The sequence below is a fragment of the Pseudopodoces humilis genome, chromosome 2 (assembly GCF_049639895.1).
Source record: "Pseudopodoces humilis isolate 2021_Gansu_Grassland_sample_001 chromosome 2, ASM4963989v1, whole genome shotgun sequence".
Classification (NCBI taxonomy): Eukaryota; Metazoa; Chordata; class Aves; order Passeriformes; family Paridae; genus Pseudopodoces; species Pseudopodoces humilis.
In genome coordinates this window covers 108504137-108519308 of record NC_142201.1, presented here as the reverse complement: position 1 = coordinate 108519308, position 15172 = coordinate 108504137, and the positions used below count along the sequence as shown (strand labels likewise).

At 37.8% G+C, this 15172-nt stretch overlaps 1 protein-coding gene across 4 annotated transcripts in view; it reads right to left on the bottom strand.

The window, feature by feature from the left end:
* The window catches only part of CADM2 (cell adhesion molecule 2), a 571255-nt gene that overhangs the window by 34203 nt on the left and 521880 nt on the right, over positions 1-15172 (bottom strand). For all 4 annotated transcript variants that reach the window (XM_088051667.1, XM_014253512.2, XM_088051668.1 and 1 more), the window contains one exon: positions 10008-10127. In XM_088051667.1, the coding sequence (XP_087907793.1) occupies positions 10008-10127 (120 nt within the window). The remainder of the gene's footprint in view (positions 1-10007; positions 10128-15172) is intronic.

The following is a 15172-nucleotide window of genomic DNA, read 5'->3' as shown; positions in this document are numbered from 1 at the left end:
TGGTTAACACAGTTCTTCCAGAATAATATCTCCCTTCTTCTTTAATGACCCCAGTGCCTCCAATTCCAAACTTGGCTCAGTAGGCTATTGAAAAATTGTATTTCTTTTTGAGTGAAAAGTACTTCCTTGTGTTGGTTCTGAATTTCATTTTTTCAGTCAATTCCAGTCCTGCTTCCCTGTTCGGTCTTTTATAGTCAGCCAAACAGTGAGTCAAGTGTTACTGAATAAGGTTTTCCACCCTGTATATCTCAGAGTAGATGAGTTTGTAATTCTCTCCTTTTCTCAATTTTGTAGCGACAAAAAAATGAACTCAGCTGTGATTATGAGACCGTGGACTTCAAACCAGACTTCTCTTCCACCTCTTTCCTTTAAAGGTGTGTTTGAAGCTCATCTTTCAAATCTTTTAAAACACTGGTATTTGATTTTTGTTTGTCTTTGCTGACTGCTCACACACACACACGTGTCAGCCCCTCCAAGCCCTGCTCTCCACAGTGCACTTGCTGAGTCTGACACAGAAAAGACATCCCAAATGACTAACACAGAAAAAAAAAACAAACCCAAAATAACAGGGGTGTGATTCAGCAGGTTATTTCAGTGCTCTGAAAAATGCTAAAAAAAAAAAATACCATAATACCCTTTTTTGTATTCACAGTCTGAATAACTTCACATGCAAAAATTAATAGGTCGAGTTAAATAATCTCCAAAGTCACCCTCTGTAGATTTTACTTTTATTTTTTTTTTTTTTTTTTTTTTTTTTTTTTTTGTTCCGGGGAATGCTATAGCTTCAAGTTTCACCAAGGTCATCTTTCATCCAAAAAACTTAATATAATTAGTATCAATTCTGCATTTTGTGAGGCTCACACTGGAAGTTATTAACTGTGTTTCAAGTGGAATGTCAGAGAAACGAAGGGCAGAGAGAGTAATCTTTTACTCTCTCTGTGCTTCAAAGGCACAGCTGATGACTTGAGTTCACTGGTTAGTGAGAAAGACATACATTTTTTATTAAAGGTGTTAGCAATACATTTGAAACTATAAGCAATTTTCTCTCTTTTTTTCTTTCCTTTACTTGTTTTTAGAACTTGGCACCACTTCAGTCTTTTTTTTAACATCCCACATGGCACTGGAACAGTTGCTTTAGATGTCCTTGTTGTTAGCTATAACAATATTTAGTTGTATACTTTTGCTTTTTGCTTCTAACAGTGAAGCACTTCATCAATACCCTGACAGCACAGAACTTGCCAAAATCTGCCTTACCCAGTAATAAATATAAAAAAAAAGTATCAGTTTTTGCTGGTAGTGCCTTTAAAGTGCCTTAAACACTCTAAATAAAGTAAAACTAAGCTTTGTGATCCCATATAAATACAGCAACAGTGAAGGACATTCAACAGCAACCATTTGCTTGATCTTTCTCCCTGCTGTAAGAAACCCAAAATTTTGCCCTTAAAACTCATCATTAAAATATGCCTGACAACACCTTTAAAACAAACCAAATCAAAGCCTTAATCAGATCCTAAAGATCACAGATTCAACCCTTTCAAATGAAATTCAAGAATCAATTTCAAAGCATATTTTTTTTATTTAAAGCATATATTTTTTATTTTTACAATAAATATTCGCTTTTGAGAAGAAAATGCATATGGAATGTGAAGCCTTCAAGAATTTACTGTTGTTAACCTGAAAGACATTTAAGTGAGAAGTAAGGCTCAAGTTTGCAACAGTGAGGATAACTAAGTGCTGAAGAGAAACACCAAGGGGAATTCTGGATTCTCTGTTTCCTTAAGTCCTAAATTAAGACTACATATGTTCTGGTGGAGGCTCTTTAATAAAATAAAGGTTTCTGTGTTTCATTATAAATCTATGAGACTGGAAACTATACATGAATTTAGGCTAACTGACCCAGCAGGTCCCTCTGGACTGAACAGATCACAGATTGTACCTGGGAATAACACACCAAACTACCACAGTCCCACTGAAAATTAATGAGCTTATCTGTATGCAAAATTTTACTTGGAAGAAAGGGAAGTTCAGCCTGTCTTTCTGTAGAGGAAATACTTTGGATATCTGCAAGCCACTGTCAAGTTTATGGGGCAGAACTGACAATACACTAAGAGTAGCCTGTCCAGATACAGAGAAAATCCAGATACATCCACTTCAGAACTACCTGTGAGATGGGAGAAACTCATTTAACCAAACTGCTTCAAGAGATGCCAATACTAGGTCACCAAAATCTCTTGAAATCAGTAGAATTCTCGCTTTTAAAGCAGGAGGTACAAAAACCTACTTTTTAAAAAAGTTACTATTTTGAAAATCACATTTTAAGCCTGAACAGAGCAGGAAGTTAGTACGAATAATATCTTGTTTACACCTGAATGTGGAAAACCACTAACTTGAGGTCAGCACCCAAGCAGAGATCAGATGGAAATGGTCAGTGTGACATCAGCACACACTGACTCTGGTGCAGCACTTGACACAGAGGTGGTGACACTGATGACTTCAGCCCTCCTTCCCAGGGACCTTTCTGGAAGTGCCTGTGCTTCCTTGCTAGCTGCACGTGGAGCAGAAAGAGAGCTAACACCTTCGCTCTGAGGCTGAACTCTGAGCTCCTGGAAGGCAGTAAAAATGCTTCCAGCAGAAGGGACTCTTAATTTGGAAAACCTCTTGCACTGCCAGTTTACAATAGAGACTGTCAGACTGCATAATTCATACGCGGTAGGGAAAAAAAAAAATATAAAAAAAAGAAAAAGCCCAAAAAGCCCCAGTGTGATCAGAGCTTAGGCTGAGAATGTTTGAATTCCTGACGCAGTGCTGAAGCCTCTCTGCAGCTCAGCTATATAATGGAATCTTTATCAGACCATCAACCAATTGTGATACTTATCTGCACAGTGTTGCATTTTGGGTTAAGTGATAATCCATCAAGGCTGGAAATCATTGTGTACTTTTTAAGTTGCCTACTTCATTACTGCAAGCTGACAGCTGGATGGATTTGTTAGCACTAGAAATATTTGTCCCAGACACAAAGAGCAGGTTCCTAATATATGATATTATGGTATTTTCTTTCTTGTGTTCAGCATGCCTGTAGTTTAATCTATGTCTCATTTATGATATTCATTTACTTGGCAAACTATTCAGGTCATGAAATCTATCTTTATTTGTTCCAGAATGCAACAGCCACATTTGATGCATAATATGACCAAATAATGTGTAATAATGACGACAGTCTTCATCTTACATCATAATGGCTGTTAAGCAGAGAAAATTGCCCTTTTATAAATAGCACAGGTCTCTGCCTTAGTTTGTAAAGGTAGAAATTGCAAAGCATGAGCACTTTTCATGGCAATGGAAGTAATAAGCCTCATGTGGGTCATGTTGCCAGAATTTGTTTTGGTGGTTAGACTTCATTAGTGATGTGCATGTTGCCTTGAGGATTACTCTTGGATTGATATTACAACTATAAAACATCTTTTAAAAGTATCTGAGAACCGGAAATTTCACACAGAAGCATTTGGGTTTGATTTTGGTCTGCTCACAACAGACATCAGGATATTTCCATTTCCATTTTTTAGCATGTAGTGATAATGCAGTTTTATATTTATTTTCACACTGCATGAAGAATTTTCTCCTTCCATAACCACATTCTGCTGCTACTTACTGCCCTGTTGCCTGAGACACAGAAATAAATCTTGTGTGGATGCAACAATACCCAAAATTCTTAGCTAAAAAAAAAAAAAAAAGAAGTTATTTTCATACTATGTTTGTAGTCCAGCCTCTTGATTTGGACTTGATTTGATTTGGCGTGGTTTTGGTCTGTGATCACCATACATGTGAACACTTACTGTTTGCCATTATTTTAATTCTATGGGGACATAGAAATCTGTAGGAATCCAGTCAATAAAGTATGAAACTGATTGAGATTGTTTGTTTATCTTGGTGTTTGTTTTGTGTTGGTTTTTAGGGGGGAGAGGTGTTGAAGGGAGGGGTTAAATTTTTCCTTTTTTTTTTTTTTTTTTCAGATTATGTTATAAGAAGGTTTTCCTGGCTCTGTATCTATCAGACCTGAAAACCAAAGAGCTCTTTGAGTTAGAACAGATGCTACAATCTCCTCGGTTGATCTTAAACCTGTGAGCTTTGAGAATTCACAGCACTAATTGCACCACCAAGACTGACTAGTGGAATGAAACCCTAATTAAATGGTGCTTCAGAAAAGGAACAAGTACTGTGTAACCCCTAAAATGGGCACTGTGGACAAGTAAGCCTCATGAAAATATTGGTGTAGAACTTAAAAAACTCCAAGTCCTGCTCACAACAGGCGTATTTTGATATTAAAAAAAATCCAAGTTTGGTTTACCAGCTGGTTGGAGATGCTAGGGAAGGTTTTCTAGCTATTACTCAGCTGTAGCTTGTGGATGTTTCACCTGGGTAACAGCTCTGACCAAGGCCTCTGTTTAGAGGTTTTGGAAAAGAGGCCTGGAAGATAAGTTTGAGATCTCATCATGGTCTAACATAGGTTTATCATGATTTTTTAACACACCATCTATACAGCTGAGGAGCAGGAAGGTCATAAAAATAATGGTAATGAAAGAAATCAGTATAAAATCAAGAGATGGCAGCTCTTTAAAGATGGATGATGAAGACTTGAATGTCTAATGGAAAAAAAAAAAATAAAATCTAAGGCACTGTTGTTTGAATCTCAAATTGTTTGGCCTTCTGACAAACCTAGACCTTGGGTAAGCCAGTAGGAGACTAGCGTAAAAGTAGGGAGAAAGAATAAATAAAACCTAGAAAGTTTTGATTTTCCTACACAGTTTGAATAAAGCCAGCCACAAATTAGATTTTATGTTACTGCTACAGCTATAAAGTAGCATATAAATGAACTGGCTTTTAGCTGGCTGTCATAGGAAACTGCTTTTAAGGTCAGACAATGATCATTTTTATTATCAGAGCTGAGTGCAACTAAGCACACACAACTATATTCAAAGTGTAAGTCTACCCTTATCTCCTTTCCCCCTCACATATTCTATAGCTTTTCCTTGCCTTTCTGTTTCTTTCTTTGTCAATATCTCAGCTTGCCAAGTTATATTAATCAGATCATGGGAAAGAAAAATAAAATCACAAGGAAAGAACCGGTAATGTTTAGCATTTTTTGGTAGGAAAAAGTGTGAAGACTACAAGTACTGCCCAAGAAGTTTCTGCATTTAAGCTGCCTATAATGACACAGATACTCTAGTGGGGTTGGGTTTTGGGGCTTCTGGAATTTTAATAGAGACATCAAGGTAAAACTAGGAAAAAAAAACAAATAAAGTAACATAATTTTTTTAGCTAGGATGGTTGTCATTTATGCTGTTAAATAGAAATATTCACAGTTAAAGTCACAATAGTTTTCAAAATGATTACATCCTCAAACCCCTCCTTATGCCACTGTAAACTCCTAAGTTTAGCTCCACAGATTTCCTTTAAGAAATCTTTATTTTATCCCGGGGCCAAACCCAATAAAATCGAAGCGGGTGATAAAAAAGGCAGTGATTTCACTGATATATAAATGTGTGCATTTTTTGTCCTTGTGGTCACCCTGACAAATAAACTCTTGATCTCCCCAGCAGCTGCCTGGAAGCAGCATCATGTCTGTGCTGCACACAACAACTTCTGGAGATGTTTTTAGGTGCTGCTATATAAAGCTTTGAACATTCTGGTACAGTCATCATCCGAGTGAGTCAGCTGAGCCTGAATCACTCTGATATGTGGGATTGAAGTGAATGGATCTGTCTTTTGAGATTGGGATGCTCTGGCATTGCTACATTTCCACCTGTTTGGGTGGTGCTGGTAGAGGTGAGATTTCAGTCTTCAGCAATAAGTCAAAATAAACAAGTTTTATAACCTATTTAACTTTTTTTCTGTTCCTTGATAGAAATAGGATTTAAACAAAACAAAACAAAAATGTTCTGTTCGTGTGTGTGTGTGGGGGGGGTGATTAACATAATGACAGCCCATGGGAAGGTTTTATGTACATTTGCATGCACAAGCTTTTTCCCTCTGTAAATCCAGAAACACAGAGCTGTTCTGACTTGAGGTGGCTTCTCCTAGACTGTTAATCACACTCCCTCTCCACCTACAGGACTTGGACAGATTGGCACAGCACCACCTAAATTAACTTTACGCTAACAAAGAATTTCTCCAATGGAAGCATTCCTTGTTTCACTGTTGGGATAAACCCACAATCCTGTTGTGCCTCTTCCCAGTCATAAAGGGGAAAAACTGCATGGATCCATGCACAGCTTTTGCAAATAGCATTACATACATCTGATAGAAAGACATCTACTCATACAGTGTATAATTATTCTTTCAGCAGCCCTCCAGATTTGTTTCCTCTCATACATTTTATTCTCATTTTGTCATACATTCTTCATCACGGTTATTAGGCTTTAAGATACCCTTGACAAATATATAAAGGGCAATATTCCTCACTGGCAGCAAATTATGTTTAGGGTTTTTTTGAGTTAGTAGGTAATGTACCAGTAAAAGAGTAATTAATTCCTGAAGGACTGAGCACAAAAACAAGCATACGTTTGTCTGAGAAAGTGAGAAGTTTGACTAAACAGAAAGTTTATGAATTATCATGCTGTCATCCAACTGGATCAGTAGCCTTTTTCATGTTGTTTACTAAATGCCAGGCAAATTAGGACAGCAATGAATCACATGGTTCCAGAATTAACTGACAACTTTTGGAGAATTTTTTTTTTCCCATGAATTAAGGCTTTTGGTAGTGAGGAGGTATAATAACCAGAATACAAAATGCCTTGGATTCACAGATTCCATTGGCTTTTTATACCCTGTGTCTCATGTCTTTAAAGACATTTCCTGTGACTGCATGTGAATCAGCACATACTCAAAGTGGACTAGGTTAAAGTCATGCAGAACAGAGGAACATCTTCTAAAACTTACCTGAGGAGATTCTTAAATATTAAGCACCAATTTTAGAACAAAAATTAGTGAAATCTGTCTAGAAAGTTTATTATGCCAGCTACAGGGAGCCCAGTTCAAAGATATTACTAAATAGCACACACTACCCTACGATCTGGGGAAAACGTGTTTCTTTAAGGCATGGTCCAACAAAGCATGACAAAGAAAAAAAAAACAAAAACAAAACCAAGTTTTGATATTTGAGAATATATGGATAGTTTCTCAACTTAATGTCCTTATATATTGTTTCATGGCAAAAATCTTATTGTAATACGAAGCAGAGGCTGTCAAAGGAAAATAAAGGAATATACATTTCTGTGGTACTTTTTGCTCAGCTAGCAACAGATAGCACTGAAAAGTCTGATCTCTGAAGTGGTTCTTATGTCATTTTTACCTTTGTGGGGTGGGTGCTCTGACATTGAAGATGAGGTTTAGTCTTGTATTTCAGGATGGCAGAACTCCACAAGCAGGCACTGAAAGTCTGTGAACATTATTTGTTTATGGGTCCAAGAAAGATAGGGGATGAGGAGACCCAAGGAGATGCACCTTGCCCACTTCCCTCTGCCATGGGAATCAAGCACTTTGAAAGAAAGTCAGGATGAAGGAAGTCATGGAACTTAAATATCTGAATATCTGAAGTCACTGTCTCCCATGCATTTTCAAATTGTCTCTGCTAAATGTATTTACCACTAATTCAGAGAATAATTTTCCCCACTGAACTTGGAAAATAACTCTTCATCAGTCATATTGACTTCTGTTTTGAAAACAAAACCAAGCAAGCTGGTGCTTTTGGCTTCTTTGCAGAGCATATCTATAAGTTTTCTGTCCTTGTTCTTTGATCTGTCTCCATTTGTGGCCATTTTTCACTGTGACATCCCCCCCTACCCCTCATTAGAAGCAGCACTCCAGTTGTCTTCCACTGTTGGCTAAAACACCAATTACTTCAGCCTTGTCCTCATTATTCATAATTAATTTATTTTTTGTGTTATTCATCTAGTTTATTTCTAAACACTCTTGTTTTGTTAAATTTCTCACAACTTGCTCATTTCATTTTGCACCCGGTTTCATGTCCGTTTTCCTGCTTCTTCCACATTGATATCTTCCATGATTTATGTTTACAGTAACCTCTTGTTTACGTGTTTTTGTGATGTGTGATATCTCAGACTGTTAAAAAGCCAACTTCATTAGTTTATTGCATGTGCCCTATTTTTCCTCTGCAGTGGGATAAACTATTATTTTCCTTTCAATACTAGGTTTTGAGGGAACGGACTTCCCACACTTATTTGTCCCTTCGATTATCTCCTCAACAGACTCTATCTACCACTTCTTTGAGGTTGAAGTCTCATCTTTTCAGCCATTTTGCTGCATTCACCTCTTTCTTTCTGGGAAAAGCAAGTGCTCATCATGTTCCAGCAACTGATCACCCAATTTTCCTTCTTTTACTTTCTATTAAAGCAGCATCTCTGCAAGTGTAGCATCAAATTACATGCACTCCCCCACGTGTTAGAGCTGAAACTTAGAAGAGAGTTCTGCCATTTCAGACCTTTCTGTTGATGCTGGACACACGAACAGTGAAGATGAACACTCCACAGGAAAGAAAATGAGGTCCTAAACCACACTTAGGAGGTGAGACAAGGCATTAAAAACATCAGTACAATCATAACAATGACATGGTTATGACCACACAACCAGCAGAAGAAAACAATTCATGAAGGGCAGCAAACTTCAGCACAGCACACCAAGAGCATCGTCCTTCCAGGATGTGAACCCTCTGAAACTTACACAAACCACTCTTTATAAAGACATGGCAATTCCTGTCATTCTGTTCCTTTTCAGGAAATGTTCCTTTTGCAACCTCTTAGACCCATGAAATGGGCTGATTTCCATGGCCTTTTTCTCCTTCTGAAGGAAAAGGACTACTACACTCCCTCTCTTCATTAAAATAATAGCAATTTCACATTAAAAGTAATATTAAAGATTAAAACCTGTAATTTTAGGTTTGAGGTCAGTTTATCACTTGAAGGCCACATTATTAAAATATCTGTGCCCTGTGGAGGAAGAATTTAGGTGTTCTGATACTATCACAATCTTTATTCTTCCAAGTCAGGCAGCTCACTACAACCGACTAATAACACTTCCAGGAAGAAAAGATTTCATAACTTTCTCAACTTTCCTGGCCTAACTGCACCTCACCATGTCAATATTTGCAGCGTGGCAAAAGAGTATTTCCTCTCTTCTTTTGCATTGAAAGCTTTCAAGAGACCATAGGAACCTTCTGCCATTTCATTTAACACGAGAGATTTGTAGCTACCCAGAAGATTATAATCTACAAAACCTTCTGCACACATCTTCCCTATTTAACAGTTATCTGATCAGCCACTGAATAAAAGAGTAAAATAACCTTTATATTTTGCTCATAAAGAAATGAAGCATTACTAGAAACATCTGAGAATCTACAGCAGAAAAATCCCCAACAGATGGGGGTCAGGGAGGGGAGAGAGAACTTTTAGCTCATTTACTCCAGCTCTGGTGAGATAACAACACTCCTAAATTAGGAATGCCTTAAACTGTAAAAAGCTAACAAGGGTGATGCAATGCAATGCCTCCTTGTTATCAAGCAAGATTTCATCAACAGAAATTCCAGTGCTGAGACACCTAGCTTGTTTTAAATGGTAGCACCCAAAATAACCAGTCTTAAAAGGTCATGTTTATTTAAAAATAACTTGCTTGCATTTTACATTGAAGTTAATTTACTAACCTTAAAAAATTAAATGCAAATGTATACAAATAATTTAAGCATCCTGTCAAAGTTCACATACACTCTGCTAGAGCAATGACAACATTCAAGGTCATACAAAATCTTTCTTAACCCACGGATCACCCTGTGGATTAGTCTGTTAAATATATACTGAACTGAAACGTTCGTACTTTAGCAATTTCTATCCTTGTTAAAAGAAAAAAAAAAGAAAAAAAAAAAAAAGAAATCCAAATCAAAGCTCTAATTCCCTATTTATCATGTGCTTCCCAGGCCATAACAAAGAAGAATACTGTACCTCTGATGCTGGTGGCTGTTGCCGATGTGGTTGTGCTGGCTGTTAAGGCTACATTGGTTGTGACTGTTGCAGTGGTAAGGGAGGGGATGACAGTAGTGGGAAGCAAAGTGCTCAAAACATCTGGTGAGTGGAAAAAAAACAAAACAAAACAAAATAAAATCATATCATGCAAACAAAGGAGAACCATAACAGTGGTTTAATTTGTAAATACAAGCATGTTGAAAATGGCTAAATTAAAACATGATTAACATAAATTATTACAGGTACAAGGGGTACCTTTAAATTCTTGACATTTATCACTCTCAATTTGTATATCTTTGAGTACACAGAATTTAAAACTCTGTTAAAATGACCACATTTCCACAGAACGAGAGAGTGACAGTTTAAGTGACAAGAATGCATTTCTTCGCTGAGCCATTTTAAATGTCTCACGTAGCAGAAACCAGATACAGATGAAACATGCTGTGTCAGAGTGGGAGATGAAAAAAAACACCATCATGCTAAAATAAACACACACATGTTAACGAGAAATGGCTGTATGTTAAAACACCCACTTTTAGACAGACTCAATGAAGGGAAAAAGGGGAGAAAATGCTACTAACTATAAGAGCTGCTTTTTCCGGATTGCTTTTCTTCTTCCCACACATTTGCTTAAGACACAGTTGTCTGCTAAGATCCAGAGCAGAGTATATTTCAAAATCTTTACCCTAATCAGCAGGAACAGTCATCTTTCAGTCATCCTTAATGCTTACAATTTATTGTTAGTACACATCAGCATTTTTCTAAAACACCTTCAAACTAAAAATCAGAAATTATAATAATATTACTGATAAAAAAGCATGCATGCAAATCAGAAAAAAATCATACCAAAAATGATGACAGCATCCTCTAAAAAAAAAACCAAACTATCAGGTTTTGCTCAAGCAAGTGCAGGTATACCAGGATTAGGAGCTTGACTGCTTCTCTGCAGAGGAACCAACAGCACCTGATGCAGAATGCACCAGTACAGAGCAGAACACAACCAGATGTACACACAGAAAATACTTTGTTAACATTTCCAAAAGCAATAAAGACCAATAGGACTTTGCTTATAAGGTGATTGAAGGTTTTAAAGAACAAACAAACAAAAGCTCTGAAGAGCACTGGAGAAAAGCACTTCATGAGAAGACATAAAAAGCATCTGACATTTTTCAGATTATTTATATTGCAGGTTTGAAAGGGAAGGACTCGTTTCTCAGCAGTTGATGGTGAGTAACCCATTCCATACTGATTTCACTCAAAATATTTCTGAAGGGTGCTCTTCAGTGTGGTGAAAGAGCAAAAATCTGACCCACAATCTGTCTTCCCTTGCTGTGGAAAGAAATGCAATTGGTCCCTGGGTACCATCAATTCTGACTGGAATCAATGGGACCCCAAGTAGCTCAGAGCTTTTCAGTATTGGGCCCTACAGAACACACTTCAGACACCTGGTCCTTGAGTTCAGCATTGTTTAATTACTCTCTTACGGCTTCAAGGTAGCATGCTTACCTTATTTCCATGCTGGACAAGAGATTATTTTCAAAGTTTGAAAGTCTCCTTGCCAGTTAAATACTATTTTCTGTATTCCTCTGGTTTTGATAAAAAACACCACTATGCTCTCTGGAATCTCTACTTGTGTGATGTTCTACCTCTGAAGTCATCAGAAAACAGTGTAGGATCCATCTTTCATCTGTACACTGATTTTTAATCTAATGAACACTGATATTTAATATAATTCCCAGTATAAAATATCCTCAAGACAGAAAAATTAGAAGAGGCTATAAGAACCCTCACAGTTGTAGCCATATTAATCACCAGGAATAATGATAATATTACCTGGAGTGTGAGTACCACAATAATGAAATAGAACTGGATATAACAAGAATTAGAAATAAATTAACATGTTAAAAAGATACATGTCACATGGACTGATCTATGCAATTTCTTCTCATAAAGGGAAACTCCTTTCCTGATAAGTATCTGTTAAAAATTAAATCAAAGAGAAAAAAAAAAACCCACCTACTTCATAAGGAGAGCAAAACCTTGTTTATTAGGAAAGTTTTACACATCACTCTTGTACGCAAAACTAATTAGTGTGACTCATGGTTCCATTCATTATCTTTCTTAAATACCAATTACTTAAGACTGGAGTGACAAGTTATGGTTTTTTGACAGTGCTATCCAATCTGCAAGCAAGCTGTTTACTTATTTTACCAAATAATAGCTTACATGAGTCACTGGTGAACTTAGAACTTTCTGGTTTCTCTTCTGATTGAAACATTTCAAACAAGGTTTCTTATTTTAAATGAAAGGCTACCTAGGAAGCATTCTAGCTAACATGAACTAGGATATGTCAGTGTTTTAATACAGAAGTGATCTCATCAGATTAAGAATAATGAAAACTTGTGCAGAAATTAGTTTCCTGATGGAAGTCATAAACTCTGATGCCAAGCATCAAAATGGAAACCTGGCAGAAGCCTCAAAGAAAAATACATTCTCAAAGAGAATGCAAAAACAAGGAATAGCATTCAGTTTCTTTCTTTCCAGAGTGAGGTGAAATTCACCATGCAAACGATTGCATCCAATTGCTTCACTCACAGCATTACAAGGATTTGCTCCTAAAGACCCCAGAATGAGAGAGAAACCAGGAATCAGCAGCCTGAGGAGCCTCACATTGCCCAGGCAATGTTAAAAAATGTTAAAAACCAGCTTAGGTTTGAGGCTCTGCCCAGTGGAATTACTTCATTAACAACATGAGCCCTCCACAGGAATGTGCAAAGTAACCAAATAGCTCACAGCTCTGCAGACAACACTTTTTGGAATGCCTGGACCATAGCTCATCCTTAAATCCTACTCTGGACAGCCCAGATGCAAACACAGCATTCTGAAATGATCCCCACATTGAAAAGACTTGTGTGTATGGTGCTGAGTCTGACAGAAAGGCTCCTATCAGCTCTTCCAAGATTTATGGATTCTCATGAAAACATTGCCTTGAAAAGGGTTTTGCATTAGAGAACACAGAATATGCAGTTCAAGAAATAAACTAGAAGTAATGTCCAGTGCTACTCAGTCTCTCATCATGCAATGCAGGTGTAGGAGGTAAATGGGTTTGGAGTTGCCCAAAAGCAGATGGACTACAGATAAAAAAAATTATATTTAACAGCAAAGACTTCTGTTTAAGCCTTATGGGTCACTGTGCTTCATAGAAGATATGCAGCTCCATTTCATGCCAGAAAAGGGAGTTACAATTCGACCTGTTTCTTCTAGTCCTGCAGGACTTTTGGTCATTTTTTTTTAATGAAATCAAACCTTATTTCAAATCTTATTTCACTAGCAAGGCACACGTTGTCATCCAGAGCTCCCTGCTGGCAGCTGCTCAGAACATGCTATCAAAGGGACTACGTAGATTTGTCCTCTTGAGCTTTCTGTCAGGGAGGATCTTAACAGAAAGGATTTGCAGATTTCTGCCCAAGAAATCTGTGCTGGAGTGAAACTAAATTCCACTTCCTTGTCTTGCAGTTTCTGAATCTAGTTGTACACAATATTCAGCTGAAAATGAATTTTTGTTTATGCCTCTCATGCCACTAAATACCAAGGATCATTATGACCAAGAGACCTTGCGGAGCAGAACTTTTTAATTCAAGTAGCCATACCCAAATCACTGCACCAGATTGCTATTTCAGTAATACTAAGGTATTAATCCTTAGCCTCCTGTGAAGCAGAAAATAGCTATATTTTGCAGATGGGGAACCAAAGAAGATAGAAAAGCCATGCTCAGGGGATCTAGAAGTCAAGCAATAACTGCCTCCATTAATTTTGAAACCTCACTTTTAAACTGGATGTTTGTTGACAGACAGATATTCAGTCAAAAATCCAATAATGCAATTAAGTTGGTATTAACTTCATCATCTAGCTAGCTTTGAAATGCAAACAACTCATGGAGAACTAATTGTTTCCATAAAAGCTGTTGGAAATAGGAAATGGGTTGACCTTCACGCCAAGGGACTCCCATGGACTGACTCTTTGTCACTTCTGTTCCACAGGTTACACGGGTGAGGCTTGAACTGGACATTCAGTAGGAGGGATGGGCTCCTGAGCCCTCTCCAGGGGCACAGGGAGGTTTGAGCTGAGCTGCAAACGCTCAGCCAAGAGCCCTCATTTCAGGGAGGACCTGAGATGCTGCCAGAGGTCGGTGCTGCAGAGAGGGGACTGAGGAAGGTTCTGGAAAGGTGTTCCTTGTGCCGCTGCTGCCTGTTAACATGCCTCAAGCAGGACCAGGGGAGAGCAGCCAGCAGGAAACCTGAGGGCTGATTCCCAGTGGATGGTGGAAAAAAGAGGAGGAGGAAAACTGGGCTTGGAGTGGAAGCTGCTCTTTAGCATGGGCACAGACGCAAACTGCTTTGGAGTGGCAGAGCAGTGTCGAGCCCCATCCGCTCAGAATCTCCTGCTTGCTTCTCCTTCTTTCTTGAATTGATGCCGTGTTCTCCTTGCTAAGGCAGAAGACATCCATCCATTTAAGTGCAGGGAGCCTGGATAATTTACTCTCCCTGCCAATTTGGCCCTGAGCATTTTTACTCTCCATTCCCAAAGAAATGAGAAATGGTTCTGTTTGGTTTAGCGGGCTTATGTGAAAGATAGATCTGACCTATTGAAAATATTTGACTTTTTTGGTAAAAACATAACTGATATTTTGACATGACTGAGCACAAATCAGACAACAATAGCTGCAGTTGATAAAAATGTAAAGGCTTTTGTTTCAAGCCTGACAAAAGCTGACAGAAAAATTAAAGGACAGAGTGATAATGATGGATGGTCCTTGCTGTATTTTGACTGAGAATGAAAGAAATTTTAAGTGGTAAACTGAACTGAGTGATGACCTACCTGGGAAACAATCTCAGTACTCTGTGAAAAATTTAATCAGTCTGTGGTATGTAGCACTAAATAATTTAGCAAGGTTTTAAATTCAAAGGGAGCTGCATTTACCTTGCACCAAGAAAATGGGATTGAACAAAAGGATCGCTCAGCTTGAACATCATGTGCCAATAGCTCCTTAGCACTTAGACTGAATGATCATGAATGCTCATGGACACGAGGTCAAGGGGTTCTTTTTACTAATTGATTCAGATTTATGAAACTCTGAAATGGCA